Source organism: Oryctolagus cuniculus, chromosome 1 (genome assembly GCF_964237555.1).
Source record: "Oryctolagus cuniculus chromosome 1, mOryCun1.1, whole genome shotgun sequence".
Taxonomy (NCBI): Eukaryota; Metazoa; Chordata; class Mammalia; order Lagomorpha; family Leporidae; genus Oryctolagus; species Oryctolagus cuniculus.
Genome location: NC_091432.1, coordinates 142,631,443 through 142,657,682, shown reverse-complemented (window position 1 = coordinate 142,657,682; position 26,240 = coordinate 142,631,443). Strand labels below are relative to the sequence as shown.

The 26,240-nt window shown below is 50.4% G+C and overlaps 1 protein-coding gene and 1 non-coding gene across 29 annotated transcripts in view; both read left to right on the top strand.

Annotated features, from left to right (window-relative positions):
* Window positions 1-26,240, top strand: part of AOPEP (aminopeptidase O (putative)) — a 404,877-nt gene that overhangs the window by 191,426 nt on the left and 187,211 nt on the right. For 21 of the 28 annotated variants that reach the window (XR_011379142.1, XR_011379141.1, XR_011379138.1 and 18 more), the window contains exons 6-7: window positions 16,508-16,703; window positions 20,422-20,531. The exons of 3 other annotated variants lie outside the window; for them this stretch is intronic. Coding sequence is in view for 17 of the 25 variants with exons in the window: in XM_070049764.1 (XP_069905865.1) it covers window positions 16,508-16,703; window positions 20,422-20,531 (306 nt within the window). In the remaining 8 variants the exon portion in view is untranslated. The remainder of the gene's footprint in view (window positions 1-16,507; window positions 16,704-20,421; window positions 20,532-26,240) is intronic. 4 more of the 28 variants (XM_051859444.2, XM_051859455.2, XM_051859437.2 and 1 more) reach the window with 1 other exon arrangement.
* Window positions 23,066-23,195, top strand: LOC127485295 (small Cajal body-specific RNA 20). Its single transcript, XR_007912408.1, has one exon. It is a non-coding gene; the product is annotated as a small Cajal body-specific RNA 20 (non-coding RNA).

Genomic DNA, 26,240 nt, shown 5'->3' with positions numbered 1-26,240 from the left:
TGCCTCTGAGCAGCTGCCCGCAGTGTGGGAAGTAGGCTTTGTGACGGCAGCGCGGTCAAGAGCGAAGCTGAGGGCCAGGCACCAGCCCCAACCTGCTTGGGGCCTCCGTTGCCTTATTTGCTCTTTGGAGGTTACAGTAAATGACCTTCAAGTTCCTTTCTAGCTCTGAGATTCTTTGAACTCTAGGTTTCTTCCTTTCCAAGTTATGGAAATTATTTTCCCTACTTTTCCTGAGAGGGGAAGTAGAAGACACCAGTCTGTCTCTGACAGCTGCCAAAGTGGCTGTTTTTTAATGGAAAGTCAGCTGCCTTCTCAGGTTGCCTAACATAGCAGAAGCTTCTGGAAAACAGAGAAGCCCAATGTTTCCCTCTAGTTTTTTTGACGTCATTTGCCTGTGGGTGGGTTCCCGTCTGCCACCGCCTCTCCAACCACACTAAATTTTATTGCACAGATTTAAAAAACACACCTTGGTGTGGCAGGCCACCTAAAGAAGCCGTGTAACCCAGGAGGCCTGCTGCTAAGCCACGGCGGAGAGAGCTTTGTTCCAGCCGCTGACGCTGACCGTGCCAGGATCCTGTCGCGCAGAGTAAATTTGCCGTCCTCCCCCTCTCCAGGCCCCTTGCCAATAAAAGTGGAATGTTCACTTTGCGCTATCTCTTGGGGGATTTGAAGAATCAATTCTAAACACTGAGTTGAAAGCACTTATCAATCTAAGAGAGAGCGGGCAGGGGGCAGGGAGCTGACGTTTGTGGCGTGTTTACTGCACACCAGGTACTGAAGGTGGGTGCCTGGCTTTCATTCTTCCCTTTAGCACAGCTGTATAATCATCATACACAAAACTGTCAAACACTTGGTTTTTAGGCCACTGAGAACCTAAAGCTTATCAAAAAGACAGTGGCCAGGCAGTGGCCCTACACCTCCCAGGAAACCAAGTGTTTGGCGGGGGCATACTCAACGCCATCCACAAAACGCTTCAGAATCTAATTGCATGCATTTGCAGTGCACACATATGAGGCCTTGGAAATACATTTGTTAACACAAGTATCTTGGCCTTTTGGTGCTTCTCAAATATTCCGCTGGCTGATTGCAAATCTAGCCGCTGATATTTAGATTAACAGGCATGTTCATCTTATTCCAGTATTTTCCATCCTATGTTAAAAATACTTTTGCCACCTCTCCTAGCACTTTTTTTTTTTTTTAGGTGATTAGTCTTAAAATGAATAAGTGGTAAATTCAGGAGAACTGAGCCCTGTTGCCAAAATAAGCAGCGTTCTCCATGACATTACGGAATAAAAACACTTCCTGGTCTTGGTCTCACCCTGTTCTGAGGCCTCCATTGCCCCCACGACGGGCACAGCATTCACAGCACAGCGCATGTGTGGAGACCGCGCCACACAAGAGCTGTGACTCAGGTCCGTTCTCAGAAGAACTGAGGTCATGGCTATTAATATTCTGTTTCATACATGATGGTGTTTACTGCAGCAAACATGTGGTAGTCAAGGTTACGCACGTGGACGTGCCAGCATAACCCACTTTTTCTTTATGCCAGGCGTTTCTACCCCCGCCCCCACCCCACCCCCTCGTCGCGTTCAGCCCAAAGGTGGATATTGCCAGAGCCTTAAAAAGAACGAACCAGTGAGAAAATTTGCAAACAATTAGATGAACTGTGATAAGTGGCGCAGACTGCGGATGAAGGGCACCTCTTACAGTTAGGAAATAGCATGAAGTGTTCTAGTTTTGTTTGTTGTTATTTCCCTCCCACTGGAAGCCAATGAACAACAGCAACAGCCCCATGTGGTGGAAACAAGAGGGCCAAGTCTTAGCCAGGCAGACGTCCTCTACAACGTCTGTCTCAGAAGCCCCCGTGGAAGTGGCGACGGGGTTGGGCACAGGACTGACTTCTGTCCTAAGTCACCATGAGCACCCAGCTTCTGGTTGCGGGCAGGGGCCTCCACAGGCTCTGACGTGACTGGGGTGCTGTGAAACAGGCTTGAGAAAGGGGCTGGCGGGCTTGGAGCTAACAGGTTCAGCTGAGGTACATGGGCGGCTCCATGTGTGCCTCATGAGGGTCTTTATTTTCTCCTAGGAGACTGGAGAGGGCTTCCAAGATGCCTCCCAGATGAGTGTTCAGGGTTTCCGGAACCAGACCTACACCTTCCCCAACTCCAGTGCCAGCTCATCTCTCCGCCCCAGGCCATCTCCCATGTTTCACTGTGAACCAGATCTGAGTAGGCCGTGGAATCCCCATGTCACTTTTCCAAGTGCACTGTTCCTCCCCTGGACTAGATTCCTTTTTCCTTTTTTTTTTTTTTTTTAAAGATTTATTTTATTTATTCGAAAGGCAGAGCTGGGCAAGGCCGAAACCATGAACCAGGAGCTTCTTATGGGTCTCCCATGTGGGTGCAGGGGCCCAAGGACTTGGGCCACCCTCCAAAGCTTTCCTAGGCCATTAGCAGAGAGCTGGATTGGAAGCAGAGCAGCCGGGATGTGAACCTGTGCCCATGTGAGATGGTGGCACTGCAGACAGTAGTTTAACCTGCTACACCACAATGCCAGCCCCTGGACTGATTTTCTTCTTGACAGTATAAAGGGACTTCAAATCATGGAAACATGGAATTAAAAGGTGTTTGGGTGCAATTTTATGACTTTCAAAATATTTTGCACCAGAATAATCTTTTAATTCCATTTCCCATGAATGTCTTGAAGTGCCCTGGTATTCCGCACACTCTGACCTTTCCTCCCCACCATTAGGCCCCCAGCCCGCTAAGCGCATAGGGCAGTGTCCTCTGTGTGTGCAGAGTGGCTCTGAAACAGTGCACAGCCTCGGACCTCCCCGTGCGGGAGGGACAGTCACGCCACCCAGCTGTGCTCCTCGCTTCTTGGTCCCCTGTCCTGTGGCTTGCAAGACCTCAGGTGGCCTTGCAGCATGCAGGACAACAACTGCAGGGCTTCATGTTGAATCAGCAAAGGCCAGAGAGGGCACGGCCTAGGGTCAGGCTCTTTCCCTGGACAGCAAAGCATCATTTGCTTGGGAGCGGTCATCTCTTTTCACACCGTGAGGTGCATTAGCATGGCCACTTCTCTGCTGTTGCGGCAGTGTGAGCATTTCATTAGGTCTGTGGCAGCTCCCAGTATTTCTGCAGAGTCTGGATTTTGAGGGAGGGGCAGGCTCTTAGGATGAGCCAGAGGGAACTGCCCACCACTGGAGGTCGAGGACGGTTCTATAACAGCAGTTTTATGTGGTTCAACATAAAGGTTGGAAAATGGAGGGTCAAGGCCTTGTCATGACTGTTTGCCTAATGAGCAGGCTTTTTTTTTTTTTTTTTTTTTGGCCTGTGAATTATGGGATACATCAGTTCTCTAACAGAAAAAAAAAAGGATTACAGAAGATACTATTATTACTGCTGCTACTTTTGCTATTCTTATGTCTTCTACTACTTGCAGTCACTTCAGAAATGATTGGTAGAGGTCGGGAGAACGCTGACCTGCCCTGGGAGCCACCACTGCGCTGGCCCTGGCCCCTGTACCTCCTCCTTTGGAAATGAGTTCTCTAAAGCGATCCCTCCCCGCCCTTATCCTCACCTTCTCTATTTAGGAACATGGCGTGCCTGGCCAATGTGGTTGGTTTCACAGATAAAGGGGTAATAGGTGCTGGGTGGCCTCACACAATGAGGCTGTCACAGTTTCCTTTTAGAAATGTCATGGCCGAAAAAAAAGCCATTAGCTAATAAAAGGGGTGGGACTCGTAGCTGAGTGGCATTCACATCCATCCATGCTGTCACTGCCTCTCCCAGATTTCTCGGAGCAGCCCCTGGCTCCGTGTCGTAGCTGAGTGATGTCATTTCAGTCATAACGTGATTTTCCAGCTGGCCAGGATGGAAAAGGGGTTTATTATTGTGGCATGTTTTTCACTGTGTCTGAGAGAAAATGAAGCAGACAGGGCTGGCTATATGACAGTACCCATTCTGTTTTTACAGGTGTGTCTGCAGGATACAAGGTACCTTTTACTTGCCGTAAAAATGGAACTCTTGAGGCAAAGGCAAATGAAAGAAACTTTTCCTTAAGAGATGATATATACACACATAATTAGCATTGGGAATTAGCCTTGAGCATAGGTTAAATTCCAAGGACTAGGAGGTGGATTGACCAATCACAACACTTTTCTGTTTCTGTTGTTAGGGCTTTGAGGTCACCTTCACCTCAGTTTCTCCATGGAGAAGATGGAGACTTCCCAGGGTGTGTGTGTGTGTGTGTGTGTGTGTAATTTTTCATTGTAGTATAATCCAAGTCTCCCAAAGGGGTGGTAGGGGCCAGCATCCACTGCCTTCCCAGGTGCATTAGCAGGGAGCTGGATCAGAAGCAGAGCAGCTGGGACTCTAACTGGTGCTCTGATACGGGATTGTGGGTGTCACAGGTGGTGGCTTAACCTGCTGTACCACAGTGCCAGCCCAGGTAAGTTTATCTTGGTGCAAACTAAATGTGAAGCCCGTACACAGTATTTTCATGCTACATAGTTTCCATGAACTTTTTGAATATCATTGACAAGCCTGGATTTCAGCATTTTCTGCACTAAAATAAACCTATATTTTTAACTGCACTTTCCCACAAAGCTTTTGAAGCCTGCTTGTAAATAAGTACTACCTTTAGCCTTAATAGGTTTTTGGTCATCTGTGATGGGTAAAAAGGGACAATGAAAAGTCCAAATGCCAGGCAGCATCAATCTAGGATGTCACATGTCTTTGAGGTCCCCTTAGTTGCCCATGGCACAACCCCCATGCTTGGAATACCTCCGGTCTAGAGAGATGTAACGTATTCTAAAAGATGATGCAAGAAATGATCTAGGGTGCTTTGGCTTACCTTGTATGACCCAATTCTTGGTCCAGCCTCCACTGCAGAATCAGAAAATACTGACGGGGGTGGGGCAGCACTGTGTATCGTGGATTAAACTGCTGCCTGGGAACACCAGCATCCCATATGGTGCAGGTTTGCTCTGCTTCCAATCCAGCTCCCTGCCAATGCACCTAGGAAAGCAGTGCAAGTGGGCTGAGTGCTTGTTCCTCTGCCACCATTGTGGGAGACTCAGATGAAGCTCCTGGGTTTATCTGTTGTGGCCATTTGTGGAGTGAACCAAAAGATGGATGATTTTCTTCTCTCTCTCTCTTGCTTTCTTTCTTTCTCTGCCCCCTCTCATTAGCTTTGCCTTTCAAATAAATAAATAAGTCTTAAAACAAAGAAAGAAATGCCAAGAGTCATCGCTCCCATGCTGCCTTATAGCAAGCAGTAACTAATAGTGGAAACTGGCTATGAAACATTGCCTTCCTCGTGAGAAGGGTCAGTGTTGTTGGCACAGCACCTGCACATTTCTTGTATGTGGAACACGCAAGAGTTGCTTGGAGTTGTGGAGGTCAGTCCGCAGCCATGAGGTGGCAGGCGTGAGGACGAAAGCGGTCATGGTGAGGGTGAAGAGGGCAGACAGAAACCGCACATCTCTGTGTGAATGAGTCCCTGAGCCAACCCTGAGCCCAGCCCTGCTCCAGAGCTCTTGTGTGTGTTTTCTGTTACCTACAACTGAATTCATCCCGAGCTGACCCTGGTGCCTTTCACATCACAGCGAGGCAGCCAGTCAGGGCTGGGAGCATGGGCAGGAAGACTTGTGTGGAAGGAAAAGGAATCCCTGTGGTGCTTGCCTGCACTTTGTCCCCTGGAGAACACATCCGCCGGACAGTGGCATGCAGAGAAAGGGAGTCAGCTGTGGCTGTCTGGGAAACCTGGTGAAGAGAAAGGACACAGGGCTAGTCATTGGAAATGGAAAGGTTTGTTAAATCAGAAGGCTTTGGAGAAGCAAACTTGTTATTTGTTTATTTTTGTTCCTGGTGAGGTTTATTACCTTTTGAAGGGGTATGCTAAGTTGAATCCCTGTGACAATGACCATCTGTCGCCTACTTTCTGGGACCACCCTGGAAAATGCAAGGCGCGTGTTTCACTATCTCCATGAGCACGGTCTAGGCATGGAGTCACCACAGGAGATGAGGAAATGTGCCTATTGTTCTTAAAAACCCAATTACTTCTGAACCACCACTAGCCAAGTGACCCCTTGTCCTTAATGCCACTTGTTAATGCAGACGAATACTTTCAAAAATTAAGAGAGACATTAGCGGCCACTAAGAAGATCTCTGACCAGATAGAGATAACTGGAGCAGGCTAATCCTTTTAACAAAGGTGGTGACAGATATTGTGACTGCTGAATGCTCCCTCACAGCCAAGGGAGAACAATCGGTGAATTCATTCATTTAGTTCGTGATTTTTTTTTTCTATTTACACTTTAAACAAACGTGCCAGCTGTTTGCTCAGTTAACAAGCTCTGCCTTCATTATAATCCATTAGTGGCTAGTAATAATTGAAACTGTGTTTGGACTTCAAAAATACAATAAGCCTAATTAATTAGACCCTTAGGAAGATGGAACTTGTAGTGACCAACCTGAGCCAGGCTCAAGTTTGCGTCCTGGCCCTCTTCATGGAACAAGAGTTGGCAAAATCATGTTTTAGCCATAGCTAAGACTTACAGTAGGATTTTTCATAAAAACTAAACAAGAGGTTAAACCCAAATGCCTACAAGGGATCAGGCAGAAAATATAGATCAGGAATGGGTAGAGCATCCTCTAAGAAACACTGGATTTCTGTCTGTTTCCCATGAGGGCGTGGATATGAGAAATATCTCACGTTTGTCTTAACCCTAACAATAAGAAATAGTCACACACATGTTTACAAATGATGAGTTGATTCAGTCAGTGGTGAGGAGACAGGACGGGGGCGGGGTGGGGGACCATGGCAAACTGGAGGTCCCAGGCACCCTCTGAAATGAACACCTCCTGTTTAATTGCAGCTGCTACGTGACAGTGTAGGCTTAGTGTGGCAAAATCTTTCACATTTTCAAAACAATTGGAAAATCCAGATTTCTAGATGAACTCCAGAATGAAGAATAAATGAACTTCGACAACGAATTTTTGTTTGCGTTCCTGCCATGCAGTCCCCACTGCGTGGTTCAGTAGCTCTCGGCATGCGAGCGCAACCTCAGCATCACTTGCAGCAGCAACATCTACATCAAAATGCAGATTCTCGGGCCTCAGCCAGGCCTGCCAGATTAGATTACCTGGGGATGAGGTAGGGTTGCCAGGTGTGGCAGATACCGCAGGGCACACGCATTGAACGTGATTCCTTGTTTATTTGACGAAGTTAACTGGGGTGTCCTGGTTTTTGTTTCGCAGCGCTGCCTGCTACAGCCAGTCAAGCAGAACATGTGTGTGAGCCAGACTGTGTTGTGTTTGAACTGGCTGTGGCAGGGACTGGACTAGCCAGGGGAGTTCAGGCAAGTGATGCACTTCTCCGTGGCTGAAGTTCACTGGTATGGAGGATGGGGATAACCACGATTTCCCCCTCACAGGGTTATTGTAGCAAATGACTTAGCGAATACAGGGGCCCTGGTAGTTTGCTTAGGGGAGGGTCAGCGATGCCTGAGTGTTCAGTGTCGCCGTCGTTTCTCCCTGTCTCCCTCACCGTCATCACTGCTGCTGCCACCACCTCACTGTCAAGCAGGATTCGGACGCATCTTCCTTCCGTTCTCTTCTCCTGGATCTTACTTTGATTTCATTATAGAACCAATTCTGCTGCCCTACTGCTCCCCAAGGCAGTTCTAGTGCTTGTCCCTACCCAGAGTCCCTACCTCCTGCTTTGATATCTAGCCTGTGTTGTGGCTGTCTGTGCTTTGCTCCACACTGACTCTGCTTTCAAAACTCTGTCAGCCGGCAATGCCTCTGCTAGGTTCAGGCCTATTGCTGTTTAGCCTTTCTGCTTCACATGTGCCCTCCCCAGCCCCCACAGACATAATTCTGACCCCGTCTTGAGTCTTCCAAGTGCCCAACTAGGGCTTGGATGCTTGGCCTTGGCTATGGGAACACCCGTGCCTCCCTCGTGAATTAAATTTCCGAGAAGTATTTGGGAAATCCCCGCGACTTCTTTTTCTAGACAAGAAACATGGAATGGCTTGCTCTGTGGATCCAAAGAGTGTCTTTCAAAGGAATCCGGCAGAGCATTCTTGCTGAGGGTGGCTGCAAGCTGCCTGAGCGTGTCTCTTCATGAAGCAGATTTCCAGGCTTCCACATGGCCGTAAATGACAGACTTTTGTACAGGCAGCGAAAATCAACTACATGAGCTATGCTGGTACTCTGTTGCGCCATTTTACTGCTGTTCTGGGAATGAAGCAAAATACATTATTTTATTAAATAAAGATTTTTCCCTGTACCGCAGTGGAGCCTAATTTTATTAGCTCTTTTTATGGGAACAAACATCATCGCCCTGGTTGGGGAGGATGGGGCGGGGGGAGTAGAAGGGATGAGGGAGTGGAGAGAATCACATTTTGTCATCCGTGAGCTCCAGTGGAGGCTGCCAACGTGTTTTAATTGGTAATTACTCACTTACCAGAAGAGTTCGCCAGATCCTACAGAGAATACACAGCTTCTAGTTCACACGTAATTTCGAGAAGCTTTGAAAGACACGTTCAACTTCAATGAACGTTTGTTCATGCAGTGTGGGTGTGGGCGCGTCCCTGGTGTCCTAGGTGTGTCGTCACCAGAATATTCGGTAACATCAAGAAAACGTTATTTCTTCATCCTCATCTGGGAGAATCCAGAACCCTTGTGCAACACACGTACTTTAAGATTCGCAGAGGGAAGAGAGTGCAGACCTCGTTGGAAAACTCAGTCAGAGACCTCTTTGGCCTCTGATTGCTAAGCTCCACAACACGAAATGTCCACTTTCAGCTTTGTTGAACTTTTTAGATGAATATAACCACGCAATACCAACCTGCCCCGGGCGGGCAGGGTAGCCCAAGCTGGGTGTGGGCAGCTCTGGACGGTTGAGCATGCAGCGTGCAGGCTGAAGCCCATACAGTGCTGGACGTGGTCCCGCCGGAAGCTGGGAAGTGAGAGGTCTGCCGCCCTGCTCAGCGAACACCTAGGTGAGCCAGAGGTGGCTTCTGTGCTTTCTAGAGTCATAGGCGGCCTCCGTGTTTTCTAGAGCTGTGTTGTAGCAGGATTCTCGAACAGAGAGGTGGGACATGGAGTTCTGTTGGCAGGAAGCAGCGTGTGTGCGGGGCACAGCGGGGCCTGGCCTTTATATACCCTTTCACTTTATACTCTGCTACAATTTTAGCATTTTCCCTCCCATATATGGTAAGCTTTACATTGATTGGTAGTTTAACACTAAACGTTGCAGATGGGCAAGTAGATGCAGAAACTTCTTTGTTTCCATTGTTCTGGGAAGGCCCTCTGCCAGTGTCACTGTCATAAAGCTGGTTATCCCATTAGCAGTCATCCAAGGCCTGTACTAAACCAAACTGGGAGGCTAGCAGCAGTGTCTGGTGTCATGCCCCCTCACCCTCCTCTCCTCACAAGCCCTCGACCACCTCCCTGCTCTGCTTCAGAGCACTCCCTGTCCCCCATGAGCGCCCACAATGCGCCCTGGGAGAATTCGGGTATCATCCATGTGTGCTGAAACCGAAAGCTACTTATGCTAAGACAGTGTACAGATGAAGCCAGAGATTATAAACCTGGAATTCCTATGCTGTGGCATCAAAAATTGTTTTAACAGTTTTAAAAACCAGCAGATAGAGGACTTTCTGTCTCTCTCTCTCTGTCTCTCTCTTTCTAACTCTGCCTTTCAAAAAATAAACCTTAAAAAAAAAAAAGTGTGTCTACTTTGCCCTGTCAGCGTTGTTACCTGTGGCCCTGTCTTACTGCTTTATTTCCTCATCTTGTTAGCCTCTTCCTAAGTTGCTTTTCTGCTTCCTTTGTTCTGTTGCCTGCTTCCCCTGTTTCATCTGCGTCTCTCCTTTTGTCACCCCTGTCTCCTCTCTTCCTGCTTCTTCCTGTTACCTGCTTAGCTGCTGGCTCATCTCCTCCTGGACTTCTCGCCATGTCTCCTTCCCCCATCATGTCTTTATCTACACCCTCCATCTAATGGCCTCCCCATCTCCTTATCTAATTTCTCTCTTTATCTGCTTTCCTCCATATTTTCATCTACTTCCCTCATCTTGTTCCCTACTTCCCTTTTATGTTATCTTCTTGGCTCCCAGAGCCCTTTGAGTTTGTGGCCTGTTTTAACCCATCCCTGCCTGATAACAATATCAAACTTGAGCAAAAATAGGTGGGGGTCAGAGGCTGGGGAGAAGCAGACTAGTGTATTGCCCTTCGTGGGCTTCCTGAGTCGTAGACTAGCTACTGACCAAAGCTCCTTTATGGCTGTTTGCCTACAGCATCTTTTGTTGTAATGCGTTATAGACTGAATGCAGAGGATGGAAGTATACAGAACGAGGCACTGAGTTTGGAGAGTTAGGCTCTTCGGGGGACATCAGGAGTGGAGTGGAGATGCTCCCCCACACTCTGCTGCGTTTTCCCTTCCTTCCTTCCTTGCCTGCCTCCTGCCCGGGGAGAGGCCAAAGCTTGGCTGATCAGAAGGCTTAGTAACCTTGGGTCCACTCTGGCTGTGATGTGGATTCAGGAAACAAGGTTGCAGGACGTGCCTAGTGGCTTCACTTTAGTAGACGCTGAAGATGGAGCTCCTGGGAGAGCAGTGATCAGTGCACCTTGGCCTTGAGCTGGCGCCCAGGGACAGGAGCCTGGCAGCCACGGGTCTGAAGCAAGGCTACAGAGGCACGAATATGTGAGTTCAGATATTGGCTCCTGAAGCTCCCTGGTGGCCTGGTGGCTAGGGTCAGGTGATGCTCCCTGGTGGCCTGGTGGGTAGGGTCAGGTGTTTTCAGACACTGGCTCCATTACTTGCTAGCCGTGTGACCATGTGCTAGTCCCCTCCTCTCTCTGCCTCACCTCCTCACCTGTAAAGCAAGATAATGGATCCAGCTCTCGAGGTTGTAGAGAAAGTACAATGACGTATGTAGAATGCAGTGCCTAGCAAATAGCCAAGCATAGGCACCGTGAGTCTTTGGAAGGAAGATTCGTTTTGGGCAGAAGTGTTCAGGAACGTGCACCTCTCTATGGTGGTCGTGATGGCAATTTGAGCCAACATTCATTTAGGTAAATGAATAGATGTTTCACTGTCTGCTAGTTCTTCAGAGTGTTTTTTGGTTTTTGTTTTTTTGTTTGTTTGTTTGTTTTGTTTTTATTTTTTGACAGACAGAGTGGACAGTGAGAGAGAGAGACAGAGAGAAAGGTCTTCCTTTGCTGTTGGTTCACCCACCCTCCAATGGCCGCCACGGCGATCTGAAGGCAGGAGCCAGGTGCTTCTCCTGGTCTCCCATGGGGTGCAGGGCCCAAGCACTTGGGCCATCCTCCACTGCCCTCCCGGGCCACAGCAGAGAGCTGGCCTGGAAGAGGGGCAACCGGGACAGAATCCGGCGCCCCGACTGGGACTAGAACCCGGTGTGCCGGGGCCGCAAGGCGGAGGATTAGCCTAGTGAGCCGCGGCGCCGGCGTTCTTCAGAGTTTTACAAGAAAGCTTAACACTAATATCAAAGGAAGCAAGTTTTCATCGAGTGTTTAGAACGATGTCTCTGGGGTGGGTGTTTGACACAGTGGTTAAGACAATGCTTGGGCTGCCTGCGTCCCATACCACAGTGCCTGAGTTTGAGTCCCAGCTCCATTCACGATTCCAGCTTCCTGGGAAGCAGCAGTGATACCTCAAATACTGGTCCCTGCCATCCACATGAGTGACCTAGATTGAGTTCCGGGCTCCCAGCTGTTGTAGGCATTTGGGGGATGAGCCAGAAAATGGGGGATCTCTCTCTTTCAAATGAAATGAAAATAAATTGGTAAATATATAAGTAATTGGTTAAAAGAAAAAAAGAACTTTCAGGCTACTGAAAGTCCCAAAAGAATATTCCCTCATCTCCTTAAACCTCCAGTTTAGAGACTCCGCTACTTGGCCATGATGAAATGCCAGATGAAGAAAACACAAGATGCCTGTTTCCTACTGAGCTGTCTCAGAGCTGGAGGGGAGCGGGGTTCTGCTGGGTCATCGAACCCCCCCTTTACCTTGAGACAGCAGGTGCACTGTCCGTGGTGGACTGCAGCTGGTGAAGAGCAACCTGAGTGTCTCCTTTTGGAGGTGACGGGCAGGAGCTGATCTGTGGGTGCGTTGGCGGAGGTGCTGGCATCCATCATGTGACCTGGGGCAGGAAAGAGAGATCAGGCTGGGAATCTCAGGCCAGTGCGAGCCCACTGGCCCAAATTAGATTACAGGTAATTAAATCATACAAGCAGAAGTTGCTTTCTCACGATTTTCAGACCCCTAGATCTATCCAGCTGGACTTTGGCAGGAAAAGAACTGATGTTCCTCTTTCTTGGTGCCTCTTCCCCCTCCTTCATGGGGTATTGGACTGCACGTGTTGTTGCAGTTGTTAAAAACACTGACCCCACAAGAAGTTCAAGCTTAATAGATACAAGCATAAGTCTGTATGACACCTCCTGAGTTTCTTTTTTTACTTTTAAAGGACTTATTTATTTATTTATTTGAAAGACAGAGTTACAGAGAGGCAGAGGCAGAGAGAGAGAGAGAGGCAGGGAGAGAGAGAGAGGTCTTCCATCTGCTGGTTCACTCCTCAGATGGCCACAACAGCCGGAGCTGCGCTGATCCAAAGCCAGGAGCCAGGAGCTTCTTCTGGGTCTCTCACACAGGTACAGGGGCCCAAGCACTTGGGCCATCTTCCACTGCTTTCCCAGGCCACAGCAGAGAGCTGGATGGGAAGTGAAGCAGCCTGGAGTTCTGTATGAAAGTAGATTGGTTCCCTGTGAGGGGCCCTGGGATCTGCTCCAGGATAATGGGAGGGGTGGCCTGGGGGCTGTTGTTAGCCCAGTGCAATTTCCTGTTCTCTCAGTTCCACTCAGGCAGCCTGCTCTGACTGGCTGTACCCACAGCCTGTAGCTGGAACTGCTAAGTGCTGCATCACTCCCTGAGCAGCAAGATGGGCCACGCTGGTCAAGTCTCCCTGGAAAAAGCAGAAATAAATCAAACACCAGCTCCTACTTAAGATCTGATGAAATTCTCCATTTCCGTTCCAAATTGAATTCCTCCCGAAGGGCCGGAGCAGCTCCGGGGAGTAATGGAGGCGCTCCTTCCTCTTCTGCCCGAAGCGTGTTTCAAATTAGGCGACGTGGCATTCTAGCACGGGTGGGTAGGTAGCATTAACGAACAGTCTTGAGACACCGTCTTCAGACCAGACGCGATATTTTTAATCTCGAGGAGCGGGTGGCAGACATACAATACGCTTGGCCTCTGCGGAGGAGTCAGCCTATACCACGCCGGTGGTCTCCGGGGAGAGAATGAGAACCTGTGGCCTGCTGGGACTGCTCCCACCCACCCTCCTCCTCCCCCTCTCACAGCCAGGGAGAATTTGCGCTGGAAGATGCAGGCGAGAGGGCTTGTGCTTTCTGAGATGGAAAACATCACCTCCCCACTCTTCTCTTATTTAGGAAGTATGATTAAACTGTGTGTTTTTTTTTTTTTTGTTTTTTGTTTTTTGTTTTTTTTAAGGAAGGAAGAGACATTTTTTAGGATGAAGATGTCACTGAAATGATTAGTGCTCCCCTGCTCTGGGACAATAATCAGTGGACAGTTTGGCATCTGCAGAGGCCACTGACCCAGCCCCTTTCACAAGGGGAAAAAGAAAGACCCCCCCACCCCTTTCTTCCAACAGACTCTTTCAGAGCCAAGACTGATCAGCCACTGACTGGCTGCTCAGGCCCATGAATGGGATTCTGAGAAGGCAGGAATGAGTGAGGAGCCCAGGGGTGGGTGAGCCTTGTAAAGCAAGGTTAAGGTAAGAAAAATTCTGTGAGTTCATTCAGATTGGAAGGTGGGCATGAGGTAGGCGATCTGTTGGTGAAGGGGTGCTTAATACTCCTTGAAGTAAACCAGAGAACATTATTCTACTTTCCTTCACGCACTGTTGGAGAAAAGCAGTTGAGAGAGAGAGGTGTAAAATTTCTCCTTGAGAAATTCTGACATTTGGATTCAAAAAGAGAGAAGGAATTTCTCCATGAAAGAATATTCCACTGGTTCCTTTCTATTTGAATTCTGTTAACAGCCCTTGAGAAGGAGTTACCAAAACCTCACTCCATGTTTTTTAATTTTGTTTCAAGAAGGAAGCGGTTTCCTGGTAACAGGGAAATAGCCGGAGCATACCCAACAGGTAAAACCCAACCTGAGCGGGCTAAACGGGCAGCTGGGCATTGAGAGCCAAGGTGCCGGCTCCCACGTTGCTGTTCAGGGCATAAGGTCGTGTTCTACCACAACAGGCCATTTATATCAAGTCCAACGCCCTTCCGTCCCTACCGTTGGAGAGGATGTGTGTCTTCCTCAAAGTACGGTAGGAAGCACATTTATCCTGAGCTTGGAAGAAAGGGTTGAGGATGGGAAGTGGGAATCTGAGTTGAATTCTAGCCATACTGGGGTTTGTCCTGAGCCCCAACAGGAAGCATGGGGCCCCCCGGGGAGGGGGTGTCCCTAGAGCACTGAGGTGGGCCTGGGAGGGTCTGGTTGGCAGGTAGCAGCGCAAATAAAAGGGCAGGAGGATGAAATGGCCACTTTAGTGCATTCCTTCCGGCCCCCTCTCCACAGTCCTGCATTTGCATAAATCGGCCTGGGCAGACAGGTCACTCGGACAGTGGGGGCTTTCTCCCTAGCAGCCATGTCCCAGTCAGCAGCCTGCGAGCAGACAGGGCGGCCTCTAACCCGCGTGGGCTCACTCGTCTGCCTCCCTCTGGCTGGTGGGCCCTTCCTCAGCGGGCTTGTCTTTGAGCCTGTTTATAAGGCCTGAAGTTACTTCTGTTTTGTTTTAGCCCAAAGGGTGAACTGCTGCCAGCAGTATGTCTGGAATGTTATTTACTCGGTACATTTCTGTGGCTTTTCTTGTAGCACTGCACATGCCAGAGCCAGGGGTCATTTACTTGAAAATGCCAGGTTGCAGTTTGTCTCCTTCACGGGCAACTTTCTCAGTAAGGGGAAGTTGAGCTCCTGTGCCTCTCTGTTTCCTTTGCTCCCTCCTCCCTCTCACCCTCTTTCCCACCCCCTTCCCTCCTTACCTTCTACTCTGCCTCCATCCCCTCCCTCCCTCCTTTTTCCTCCTGGAGTTAGTGCTCTGACTTGCCTTGATGCCTGCTGCCTGGCACCCCTTGGTCCTAAATGCCCCGACTGCACTCGGCACTTCTGAGGCTCCTGGTGGACCCTTTGGCGAGCCCGGCACATGCCTTCTCGTTTGTGCGTCTGCCCTGTTATTATTTCACATGAAAGCTGTCTGTTTTGGCAGCCGGGACTCCCGCGATTGCAGCTGGGCTCTCTGAGCTGAACCGGGGGGATGTTGTGCAAGGGAAATCTAGGTGGGGTTTTCTCTAATGGTGGCCGTGGGGGCGGAAGAAACGTCTGCAAGCAGTCTTGGCCCGTGCGGAGCTGACGTGATGGCAAACAAAAGGAACCGGTGTGTACGGTTTCTGAAGTCGGAGGTTTCACAACCACTTTTGTTCGATTGATGGAGATGAGATCTTTTTTTTTTTTTTTTTTAAAGAGCGAGTTCTTGGTTAGGAAAGCTGTGGACAAGTCCTGGCTAAAATGCTCGGCGCTGAAGGCCCTGGCATAGGAGGTCTTGTGTTCACCTCTTCTGTCTTCAGTCCCCCTTCCTCCCATCTCATGTATGCAATTTTAATCGGTGGTGTTTGGGGTCTTAAAACAAGGTATGGAAAATGAGATTAGCTAAATCTCCCCATCTGGTGCCAGCCCTGGGGCCGTTTGCACACCTGGGTGGGTGACTCCCTGCCTTCCCTCTCTCCCTGTGGCTTTGTTATGTCGTGGGAATCTCTAAGCGCCTGCAGATACCGGTGAAAATCCCTGTGTTCCAGAGACTCAGCTTTCATCTGGGTCTCATGGAAAACGCACCTAGCCACAGCACCGGTGGTTAGCTTGTTCACTCCGTCGCCAGCCCCAGTGTGAAATGGAAAATTTTGGGTTCCGTTCTCCTCGGCTGTCCCTGTCTTTCTGCATGACTTCTCAATCTGTTTGTAAGCCGCTCGGATTTTTTGGCTGAAGGGTCTTCTTTGATCACTCTCCCGACAGCATGGGCTTCGCGTTCTCACACCTGCTCTTCTTTTACAGTCCAGATTTCAGGGTAAACGCTTCCATTGCCTTGTAATTTTTTCGGTGTAAAACTTTAGTGCAGGTTCCTTATTACAGGTAACTGCCGTTTGATGACGGAGACAACCGCTGGCAGGAACGGCGACCTGAACGGCTGCCAGGAACGTAAACGGCCACTTTATTTATGTCTGAAAACATCCCAGCCGCAAGCCGCTGGGTCATGATCTAGCATGCACACGGTAATGACAGGCTGGCCAGGCTGGGGAAGCCGCCCCTTGGGGCAGCCACGAGGACAGGCTCTAACACGACTCCTTGTGTTTTCTTCCCCATTATCTAACACGACTCCTTGTGTTTTCTTCCCCATTATCCACAGCCCACACATCATCTTCCTCTCGCAGAGCACCTTGACAGGCAGCAGCCATCTCCATCTCTGCGGGACCCGCCTCTGCCACGAAATTGCCCACGCCTGGTTTGGGCTCGCCATCGGGGCCCGCGACTGGACAGAGGAGTGGCTGAGCGAGGGCTTTGCCACTCACCTGGAAGATGTGTTCTGGGCTGAAGCACAGCAGGTAGGGTGGAGGTGACCCCAAGCATTTCACCACCCAGAGCAGGTTGTCCTTGTAGTCCTTGGCTCCTCCAGCAGATGTGCCCCAAGTGCCAGCCATGCCCGGGGCCCTGTTTTTACTGGGATAGAGAGCCGTGCACACAAGAGAGGGAAGCCCCCGCCCCTGCTGCAGTTTGCAGGCCAAAGACAGCAGAGAGAACAGACGGATGAGGCTGACCCACGTCAGATGGCGAAGGGTCCCTGCAAGAAGACGAGCTCCGTAGGGACTGGTGAGGAGGGCTCCCTGGTGAAGGGGGCATCTGAGCAGATACGTGACGAGAAGGCCGTTCTGTGGCCACACACCCAGGTGTTCCTTTGGGTTACGGTTGTGACAGTGACGCTGTGTGTTTTAAATCATGCGATTAAAATTTAAATCAGGAGTCATAATCTGAGACTGCACGGAGGAGAAAGCAGCCAATGTTGTCCATTAGGGAGCAGTGAGGCCAGAAGCCAACTGGTAGCTCCTGCCCGGCTCTCATGGTTGCCCTGCTGAAGTGAGGGCTTGGTAGAGCCTGGGTTTCTAGTTGTTGTTGTTGTTTTAAAGGCTTTTTATGCGCAGTTTGTTAACTTAAAAAGTATTATGCAAACTAAGCATACCCAAAGCCAGAGCTGGTCAGCATGCCCACGGGCTTCAAGCTCGACTTCAGAGAATTGGCCGTCCCTTCTCATGGGGAGATGGCAACAAATTGATTCCTGCTTACTTCTGGTTGCAAATATTTGGGTCACTTCTTTTCCCTGCCATCCCCACCCCTCACACAGTGGACTATTTGGTGTTTTCCACGATCCCCAAGGTTGTGTGTAGCAGCATGGTTTTGTTCGGGGTCCTTCTATCTGCATTTCACCAAGCAGGTCGAAGTCACCTGGGTAGCCCAGACTCGTCTCCCCACGTACAGGTCAACACCAGACTCCCCCAAGCTTTGAACTGCCACAGTGCTTGGTGTTCCCCCTTTCCCCCCTCTGCTTCCTTGTACAATGTGCTTTCCTTACCCTCACAACTGGACCGTGGCCTCTTCCCAAGCCTCCCACTCGTCCTCCTGCCCTCTCTGCACTGTGCCTGTGGCGCTAGCTGTGTGCTCCTCCCCATCGCCAGCCACCCCGCAGTCCTGTGGAGAGAGGCCACACGGTGGACATGGGAAAAGAGGCTGGGCTGTGGCTCTGAGCAGCCTTGGGATCCCGGCTCTGTCGTTTACCACTTTTGTAAGTAAGGGGTGTTATGCAGCCTCCTTGAGGCTCCATTTGTAGAATGGATATCAGGATGCTTGACCTTCTAGCATGCGTGGGATAAGGTGAGTGGGCTTGACACAGTCCCGACAGGACACCCCTGTTCTCTTCCTCTGCGTATTTCCTCCCCAGACTGTACACAGCAGGCACCACCATGCCACCGTCAAAATCTCTTTCCCGAGGGAGCATCTATTCTGGGACAGTCAGATTTGTGCCAAAGAGTGCTCCTCCTCCCCTTCCCCGGCCTGCACTTCTGGGCAGTGGCTCCCCGCTCTCCTTGCCTGGGGCCTGCCTCTAACCACCTTGGAAAGGCCCATGGCCGCCGCCAGAAGCCAGCTGAGCTGCCTCTCCCAGCCGCACACCTGCTGTGTCCATGCTGGGCTCCATCTGTAGGGATAAAAGGACGGGGAAGACACAGCCCTGCCGTAGCCTAATGGATGAGAAGATGAGAGAAGCATTCAGGGGAAGAAGAAAACAAGTCAGAAACGAGGAGCAAACGCCAGATGATAGTGGGGGAGGTCAGACCTGAGCCACCCCGGAAGCCGTTGTGGAGGAGGTGACTCCTGGCAGGGACCTCGATGGGAAAGCAGGGACTCAGCTTCGCCGTCGCTCCCTTCCCCTCTTCCTGGCGCAGGGGTCAGCCCCTCGCCTCACCCTTCAGGGGCCAGACGGTATGTCCTCAAGATGGGAGAGTGTGAGCACCCCTGAGGCACAGTGACCATTCCAGTACGGTATGTCCTCAAGATGGGAGAGTGTGAGCACCCCTGAGGCACAGTGGCCATTCCAGATTCCAGCGCGGAGTCTGGGAACATTCCAGAGCACGTGCACCATTCTAAGCCTTTCCTGTAAAGACGAGACTGAGCAGGTGCTGGTAGCCTGTGAGGACCTGCAGGAGAGGAGGGCTCAGAGGGGTAGGGCTGGGGGTTCCAGCTCATGGGCCGTGCCTGCTTGGCAGCGGACTCCATGAGGAGCGAGCAAGGAGGCACTGGAGTCGACCGTGGGCCTCAGCAGGCACAGCAAAGGGAGTGTGAAATCTCAGAACCAGGGAGTCGGGACCTGGCTTCCCGCTCAGGGTGCAGTCCACAGGGATCCGTGAGCCGAGTTAGCTGCCGTGTGGAATCATGCAGCTCGCCATCAAGCTGGATGAAGTCTGCACTCATCTCAGACGTCGCGTCTACTTGGGCTGCCATGATAGAATGCCACACGCTGATTTTCTCACACTCGTACAAGTTGGGGGGCTCGGATCAAGGTGCCCGCATGGCTGGTGTCTGGCGAGGCTTCTCTCCCTGGCTTGCGGCAGCCACCTTCTCACTGTGTCCTCATGTGGCCTTCTCTCTCTGTGTGTGCAGAGCTCCAGGGCCTTCTTCTCTTCCTATAAGGACAGTAGTCCTATTGGATCAGGGCCTCACCTGTACAGAGTATTTCACCTTAATCACTTTCTTCAAGTCTGTCTGTCTGTATTGTCTTCAAGTACAGTCGCCCTGCATTGTCTTCACCATATGTATTCTGGGGGACACAGTTGGGTCTGTAACAACAGGTGCACCAAGTCTGTGATTGCCTGGCCCCTGGCCCTCCCGGGATGGTAGCTTGCACCTGGCCCACCTGCCCTCTTCTCTGCCATTCTCTGATCAGATCATGCTATGCCTGCCCTGCTCGTCTGGGCTCCACACACAAGAGCCCTGATCCCTGCCTGACCTTGCTCTCCTGTAGGCACGGCTCGGGTACCGCCACCTCCTCAGGCCACCCCTGGTTTGTGAGTGGGCGTCTTGGTTCTTCCTCCACCTCTGCACTCTGATGTCCGTGTATCTTACCTGCTGCCCCCCTCCCCTCCATTCTTCATAGTAGACGTGTTGTCCACAGCATCCCCAGGGCTTGCAGAATGAATGATTGAGGATTGGCCGGAATGCCTGCAGACTCTAGACACTTCCCACCCTGGGGCGGGGGGTCCGCTGCCCTGCCTTCCATGTCCATGTGACTCAGTGGGGCAGAGTGCTGGCCTATCCCCTACCCCTACCCCAGAGTCCAGCGGTCACTTTTCTGGCTGTACACAGTCATCTGGGTGGCGTTAGCTGGCTCCCCGGCAAGTAGCCCTGCGCAAAGCTGAAGGTTGAGATAAATAGGAGGGAAATGGAGGGAAAGAGCAGGAGAGGAGGCTGGATGGAGTCAAAGCGGACTTGGGCCCTGGGGAAGCCTTTCCTCTCCTGGCCGTTGTGAGTGTGGGCAGCGGGTGCGTCCCAGCAAGGGGAACCCTCCGAAACAGGCAAGCCAGGAGTGAGCAGTTGGTTTCTCCAAGAGCCACGGGGCTCCTGAGCCTTTGCCGGGGAGCCAGGGGAAGGCAGGGGAGCAGGCCACATCGTCCGCACTGGGACAACGTGAGCTGCTCCACGGGGCAGTGCTGGCCCAGCACGAGGACAGTGAGAACTTTGTTTTGTGCACGTGCGTCTGTGTGTCTGTGGCCCCAGCAGCTGTCCCCCGACGAGGCCCAGGAGCAGCAGGAGCTGAGGGCTTGTCTGCGCTGGCATCGCCTCCAGGATGAGCTGCGGAACTCCTCCGAGGAGATGCAGGTGTTGAGGTAAAGGCAACATTAAGATCTTGTTACCTTCTTCTCATTGCCTCCCCTCCCCTCCCTTCTCTCCTCCCCTCCCCTCTCCCCTCCCCTCCCCTCTCCTCTCCTCTGCCCCTCTTCTCCTCTCTTCCTCCCCTCCCTTCTCCTCTCCTCTGCCCCTCTTCTCCTCTCTTCCTCCCCTCCCTCTCCTCTCTGGCTCCCCTCCCCTCCCCTCTCTTTTCCTTGTTGCCTCTCCTCTCCCCTCCTCTTTCTTCTCCTCCCCTCCTCTCTGACACACCCAGGCCATCCGATGAAATCTGCCATTTTCCTGTCTGAGTGAAATTGGGCTGGGTTACTCATCCCCCTGCTCTCAGGGATGGGAGGGTTGTGTTTGAAGCCTTACAGGGTGTGGGGTTCTATTTGCTTTCTGACATTTTGCTGGTGTCTCTGTTCAGGAAAAAACTAGCATGAGGCCATTTCCGGGACCAAATTCTTCGTTTGAAGTTCTAATAGTCACTTTATGTGGCGGCTGCTGACGTGGAGAAGGTTGGGGTTTGGCAGCCGGCAGACAGTAACCCTTTAAAGCTGAAGGGGGAAAAAAACGTTTAGGAAAATATTGATTGCTAAGTGTTTAGTGGTAACAGATGTGTGAGTCAATGGGGCTTTTGTTTCAGATGTAGCCCAGCAGGAAGCCAGTACCACTGTTCTCTCCCATGCGGTGCGGGAGGATCCCACTCCAGGCTCCCGAGTTTTGTTTTTTGATTGTGGCTTGTAGCACCGGTTGGATCCCTTCTTGCCATTTTGCATTTCTCACCACCTCAGCTTTGCCCCTTTCCCTCACCAGGCTGAGAGGCTGCTCACCTGCAACCTCCTGCCCATGCCCCTGTGCCGAGAGTCAAAGTCAAGTGTTTGGAATCTGCAGTCAGCCAGGTGGGATGGGCAGGTGCCCCGGGAACTCCCCCTCTCCTTACCCTACTGTAGGTGGCCCCCCTGGAGGCCAGGCTGCCTGCTTGGGCAGAAGCCCACCCTGGACCCTTCTGCTGTTGGGTTGTTTCATTTTTAATTTATTTTATTTATTTGAAAGACAGAGTTACAGAGAGAGGTAGACACAGAAAGAGAGACAGAGAGATCTTCCATTTGCTGGTTCCCTCCCAAGATGGTTGCAAGGCCGGAGCTGAGCTGATCTGAAGCCAGGAGCCAGGAGCTTCTTCCGGGTCTTCCATGGGGGTGCAGGGGTCCAAGGACTTGGGCCACCTTCCGCTGCTTTCCCAGGCCACAGCAGAGAGCTGGATCAGAAGTGGAGCAGCCAGGGCTGGAACTGGTGCCCACTGCAGGCCGAGGCTTTAACCAGTATACCACAGCACTGGCCCAGGGGTTTGTTTTTACATAAACACTCCTGCTCCTCCTGAGGGGGCCTGAAGCATACCTCACAGAAAGCATTCCAGGGGCCGGCGCTGTGGCATAGCAGGTAAAGCTGCCGCCTGCAGTGCCAGCATCCCAGGTGGGCGCAGGTTCAGGTCCTGGCTGCTCCATTTCTGGTCCAGCTCTCTGCTATGTCCTGGGAAAGCAGTGGGAGATGGCCCAAGTCCTTGGGCCCCTGCACCCACGTGGGAGACGTGGAAGAAGCCCCTGACTCCTGGCTCCTGGCTCCTGGCTCCTGGCTTCGGATTGGTGCAGCTCCAGCCATTGGTGGCCATTTGGGGAATGAGCCAGCAGAAGGAAGACCTCTCTCGCTCTCGCTCTGCCTCTGCCCCTGCTTCTCTGTAACTCCGCTTTTCAAATAAATAAATAAATCTTCAAAAAAAAAGAAAGAAAGAAAGAAAGAAAGAGCAGAAAGCACGCCATAGCTCATGAGCCCCAGGGAGGGATGCTAGCTGGTGCTTTTGTGCAGCGCTGCTCCCTGCCCATGGGGAAGTCCCCTGGCTTGCGTGTTTGCACGCTCACCATGGCTTCCCGAGCTGACTCATCCATTGTTTAGGAGACTCAGCTCCAGCGGTGGGAAGCACAGCAGGGCAAGGCCCAGAGAACTGCGGTCCCACCCCCGCCTCTGTTCCCTCAGCCGGCATTTATGGAGACGGGCAGGGCAGCTACCCCCATGCCGGCTCTCCCAGAGCCTCTACTTGGCCAGGACACTGTTGCACGTCCAACCTGGTCACAGGCAGTGAACGGCACTGTGAAGGCAACACTGTGTGACTCCTACACTAATTGGAGAGGTCTTTTTCTAATAAGGTTGGAGAATGCTTCCTTGTGAATGAGATGGGCGTCTGCATAAGCCGGCAGAGGGAAGAACCAAAGGCCCTCAGTCTGGCCTGCTTTGGTGCCAGGAAGTGGGTGTTGGATGGCTAGAAAGGGGACTGATGGCAAGGCTGTGAGAGATAGGCAGGAGCCAGGGCACAAGAACCTCCCTCCAGATTCTGTGGATGCTGCCATGAGCTTTGAGCAGGAAGGGGCAGGGTCTGTCTGGTGTTTTCACATTGCTGCTCTGCTTCTGTGCGGAATGGGTTAGCAGCTACAGACAAGAAAGCAAAGAGGCAGAGTTGGAGTGTTAAGAGTAGTTCATGGGCCTGTCTCCCTTGGGGCTGTGGGGTCCCTTTTCTTCTCAGCCAGGACTGGAGGCTGAGATTAGCCCTGTTGAGGCCATCGTCGGGACTGCACGAGCTGGGCAGCCTCATTTTCCTACCTCATACATCTGTGGGAAAAAAGAAAAAAAAAAAAAAAAAAGAGAAGTTCATTGAGCAGCAGCAGGTTAAGCTGCCAGATTCCCATATGAGCACCTGTTTCAGTCCACTGCTCCACTTCCAATCCAGTTCCCTGCTAGTGCACCTGGGAAAACAGCAGAGGATGGCCCAAGTGCTTCAGCCCCTGCCAACCATATGGGAGAAAAAGATGGAGTTCTGGGCTCATGACTTCAGCCTGGGAAGTACTGGCCATTGTGGCCATTTGGGGAGTGATCCAGTGAATGGAAGCTACGCCCCCCCTCCTTTTCTCCCTCTCTCTTTAATTCTGCCTTTCAAATAAATGAAATAGATCAGAGCTGGGCCGATCTGAAGCCAAGAGCCAGGAGCTTCCGGGTCTCCCACATGGGTTCAGGGGCCCAAGCATTGGGGCCATCTTCCACTGCTTCCCAGGCTATGGCAAAGAGCTGGATCAGAGGTGGAGCAGGTGCGAGGAACCGGTACCCATATGGGATACCAGTACTGCAGGCAGCAGCTTTACCTGCCACACCACAGCACCAGCCCCATCCCACTTTTAATTTTTACAAAGACCTAATTTCAGTTTACTTAATGATCGTAAAGTTAGCCCTACACTAAGTAAAAGAATTCAACTAATATTATAAAGAATAAAATACTGTTCCTCAACAGAAGAGACAAGGGCTGTAAACAATTGTGGAGTCCCAAAATGTCCTTTTCATTCCAGTACATTACATTTTTGGTACTCTGTTACCTCGGATCATGGAAAAATGATATCTGTCTTTTTGGAATTGGCTTATTTCACTACATATAATGGTTTCCATTTGTGTCCATCTTGTTGCAAAAGAAAGGATTTCTTTTTTTTTATAGCTGAGTAGTACTCCATAGTGTACATAGACCATAATTCTTTTCTCCATCAATTGATGGACATCTGGGTTGATTTCATATCTTAGCTCTTGTGAATTGTGCTGCAGTGAACATGGGGGTACAGATCACTCTTTCAGATGCTGATTTATTTTGGTTTGGCTAAATTTCCAGAAGTAGGAGGTCTACATTCAAATTTCTGAGGAATTTCCATACTGTCTTCCACAGAGGCTATGTTTACATTCCCACAAACAGTGGATTAGGGTATCTTTTCCCCTACATCCTTGCTAGCATTTGTTGTTTGTTGATTTCTGTATGAGAGCCATTCTAACTGGGGTGAGGTGAAACCTCACTGCGGTTTCGATTTGCATTTCCCTGACGGCTAGTGACCCTGAGCATTTTTCATGTGTCTGTTGGTCATTTAAATGTCGTCTCTTGGAAAATGTCTGTTCAAGTCCTTTGCCCATTTCTTAACTGGATTGTTTGCTTTGTTGTTGTTGAATTTCTTGAATTCTTTATGGATTCTGGATATTAATCCTTTATGAGTTTCACAGTTTGCAAATATTTTCTCCCATTCTGTCAGTTGTCTCTTCACTTGCTGAGTGTTTCTTTTGCAGTGCAGAAGCTTCTCAGCTTGTTGTAATCCCATTTGTCAATTTTGACTTTCATTACCTGTGCTTCTGGGGTCTTTTTTTTTTTTTTTTTTTTTTGAGAGGCAGAGTTAGACAGTGAGAGAGACAGAGAGAAAGGTCTTCCTTTCCATTGGTTCATCCCCCAAATGGCCACCACGACTGGCACACTGTGCCAATCTGAAGCCAGGAGCCAGGTGCTTCTCCTGGTCTTCCATGCGGGTGCAGGGGCCCAAGCACTTGGGCCATCCTCCACTGCCCTCCTGGGCTACAGCAGAGAGCTGGTCTGGAAGAGGGGCAACCGGGACAGAAATGGTGCCCCAATCGGGAGTAGAACCCAGGGTGCCGGCGCCACAGGTGGAGGATTAGCCAGGGTGCCGGCCACTTCTGGGGTCTTTTCCAAGAAGTCTTTGCCTATACCAATGTCTTGCAGTTTCCCCCAATGTAGTCTAGTAATTTGATGATATTGGGTCATCAGTATAAGTCTTTGATCTGCTTTGGGTGAATGTTTAAGATGTAAGATAGAAGTCTAGTTTCGTGCTTCTGCATGTGGAGATCCAGTTACCTTACCCTTTGTACAAAAACCCACTTAAAATGGATCAAATGAGCTAAAATCAATTCCTGTTTGTTTACTTTCTTATTTAAAAGACAGTTACAGTGCTGTGTTATAGTAGGCTAAGCCTCCGCTGGAGTGCCAGCATCCCAAATGGGCTGTGGTTTGTGTTCTGGCTTCCCTCTCTCTCTGTCTGTAATTGTACCTCTCAAACCTTAAAAAAATAAAAAGACAGAGATGCTTGGTCCAAGGATACTTTTCTATCTTAACTTGTATGCTCTCCTAGAGTTCAAGATACGTGAAGTATTCTTAAAAATATTTATTTATTTATTTATTTATATTTATTTGAAAGGCAGAGACAGGGAGATGGGGGAAGGTGGGAGTGGTGGTGATAGGAGAGAAAGAAATGTGTTTACATCCACTGATTTACTATCCAAATGCCTACAACAGCTGATGCTGGACCAGATGGAAGCCAGGGCCCCAGAACTCAGTCCAGGTCTCCCACATGGGTGGCAGGGACCCAGGTACTTGGTCTATCACCTGCTGCCTCCCAGGGTACATTAGCCAGAATCTGGGGAGGAAGCAGAGGAGCCAGGATTCAAACCCAGGCTCTCCAGTATGAGATGTGGGTGTCCCAAGTGATGTCTTTACCATTGGACTCTCTTTTATGAATAAAGGTGAAATAAAGACCTTCCATAACAAACAGAAATGGAAAGAATTTATCGTCACTAGTCCAGCCTTACAAAAGATGCTTATGGATGTGCTACACACAGAAACACAGAATGATAGCCATCACTATGAAAGAATGTGGAGACAGATATCCCCCAGTAAAAGTACAAAAGAAATCCAAAGTAAACAATAGGAATATTTGGAAAAATGGCAGATACAAGCCATTACATTATTACAATAGTCACCTTGAATGTAAATGGCCTCAACTCTTCAGTTAAAAGATGCAGAATAGCTGAATGGATTAAAAAACAAAACCCATCTATTTGCTGCC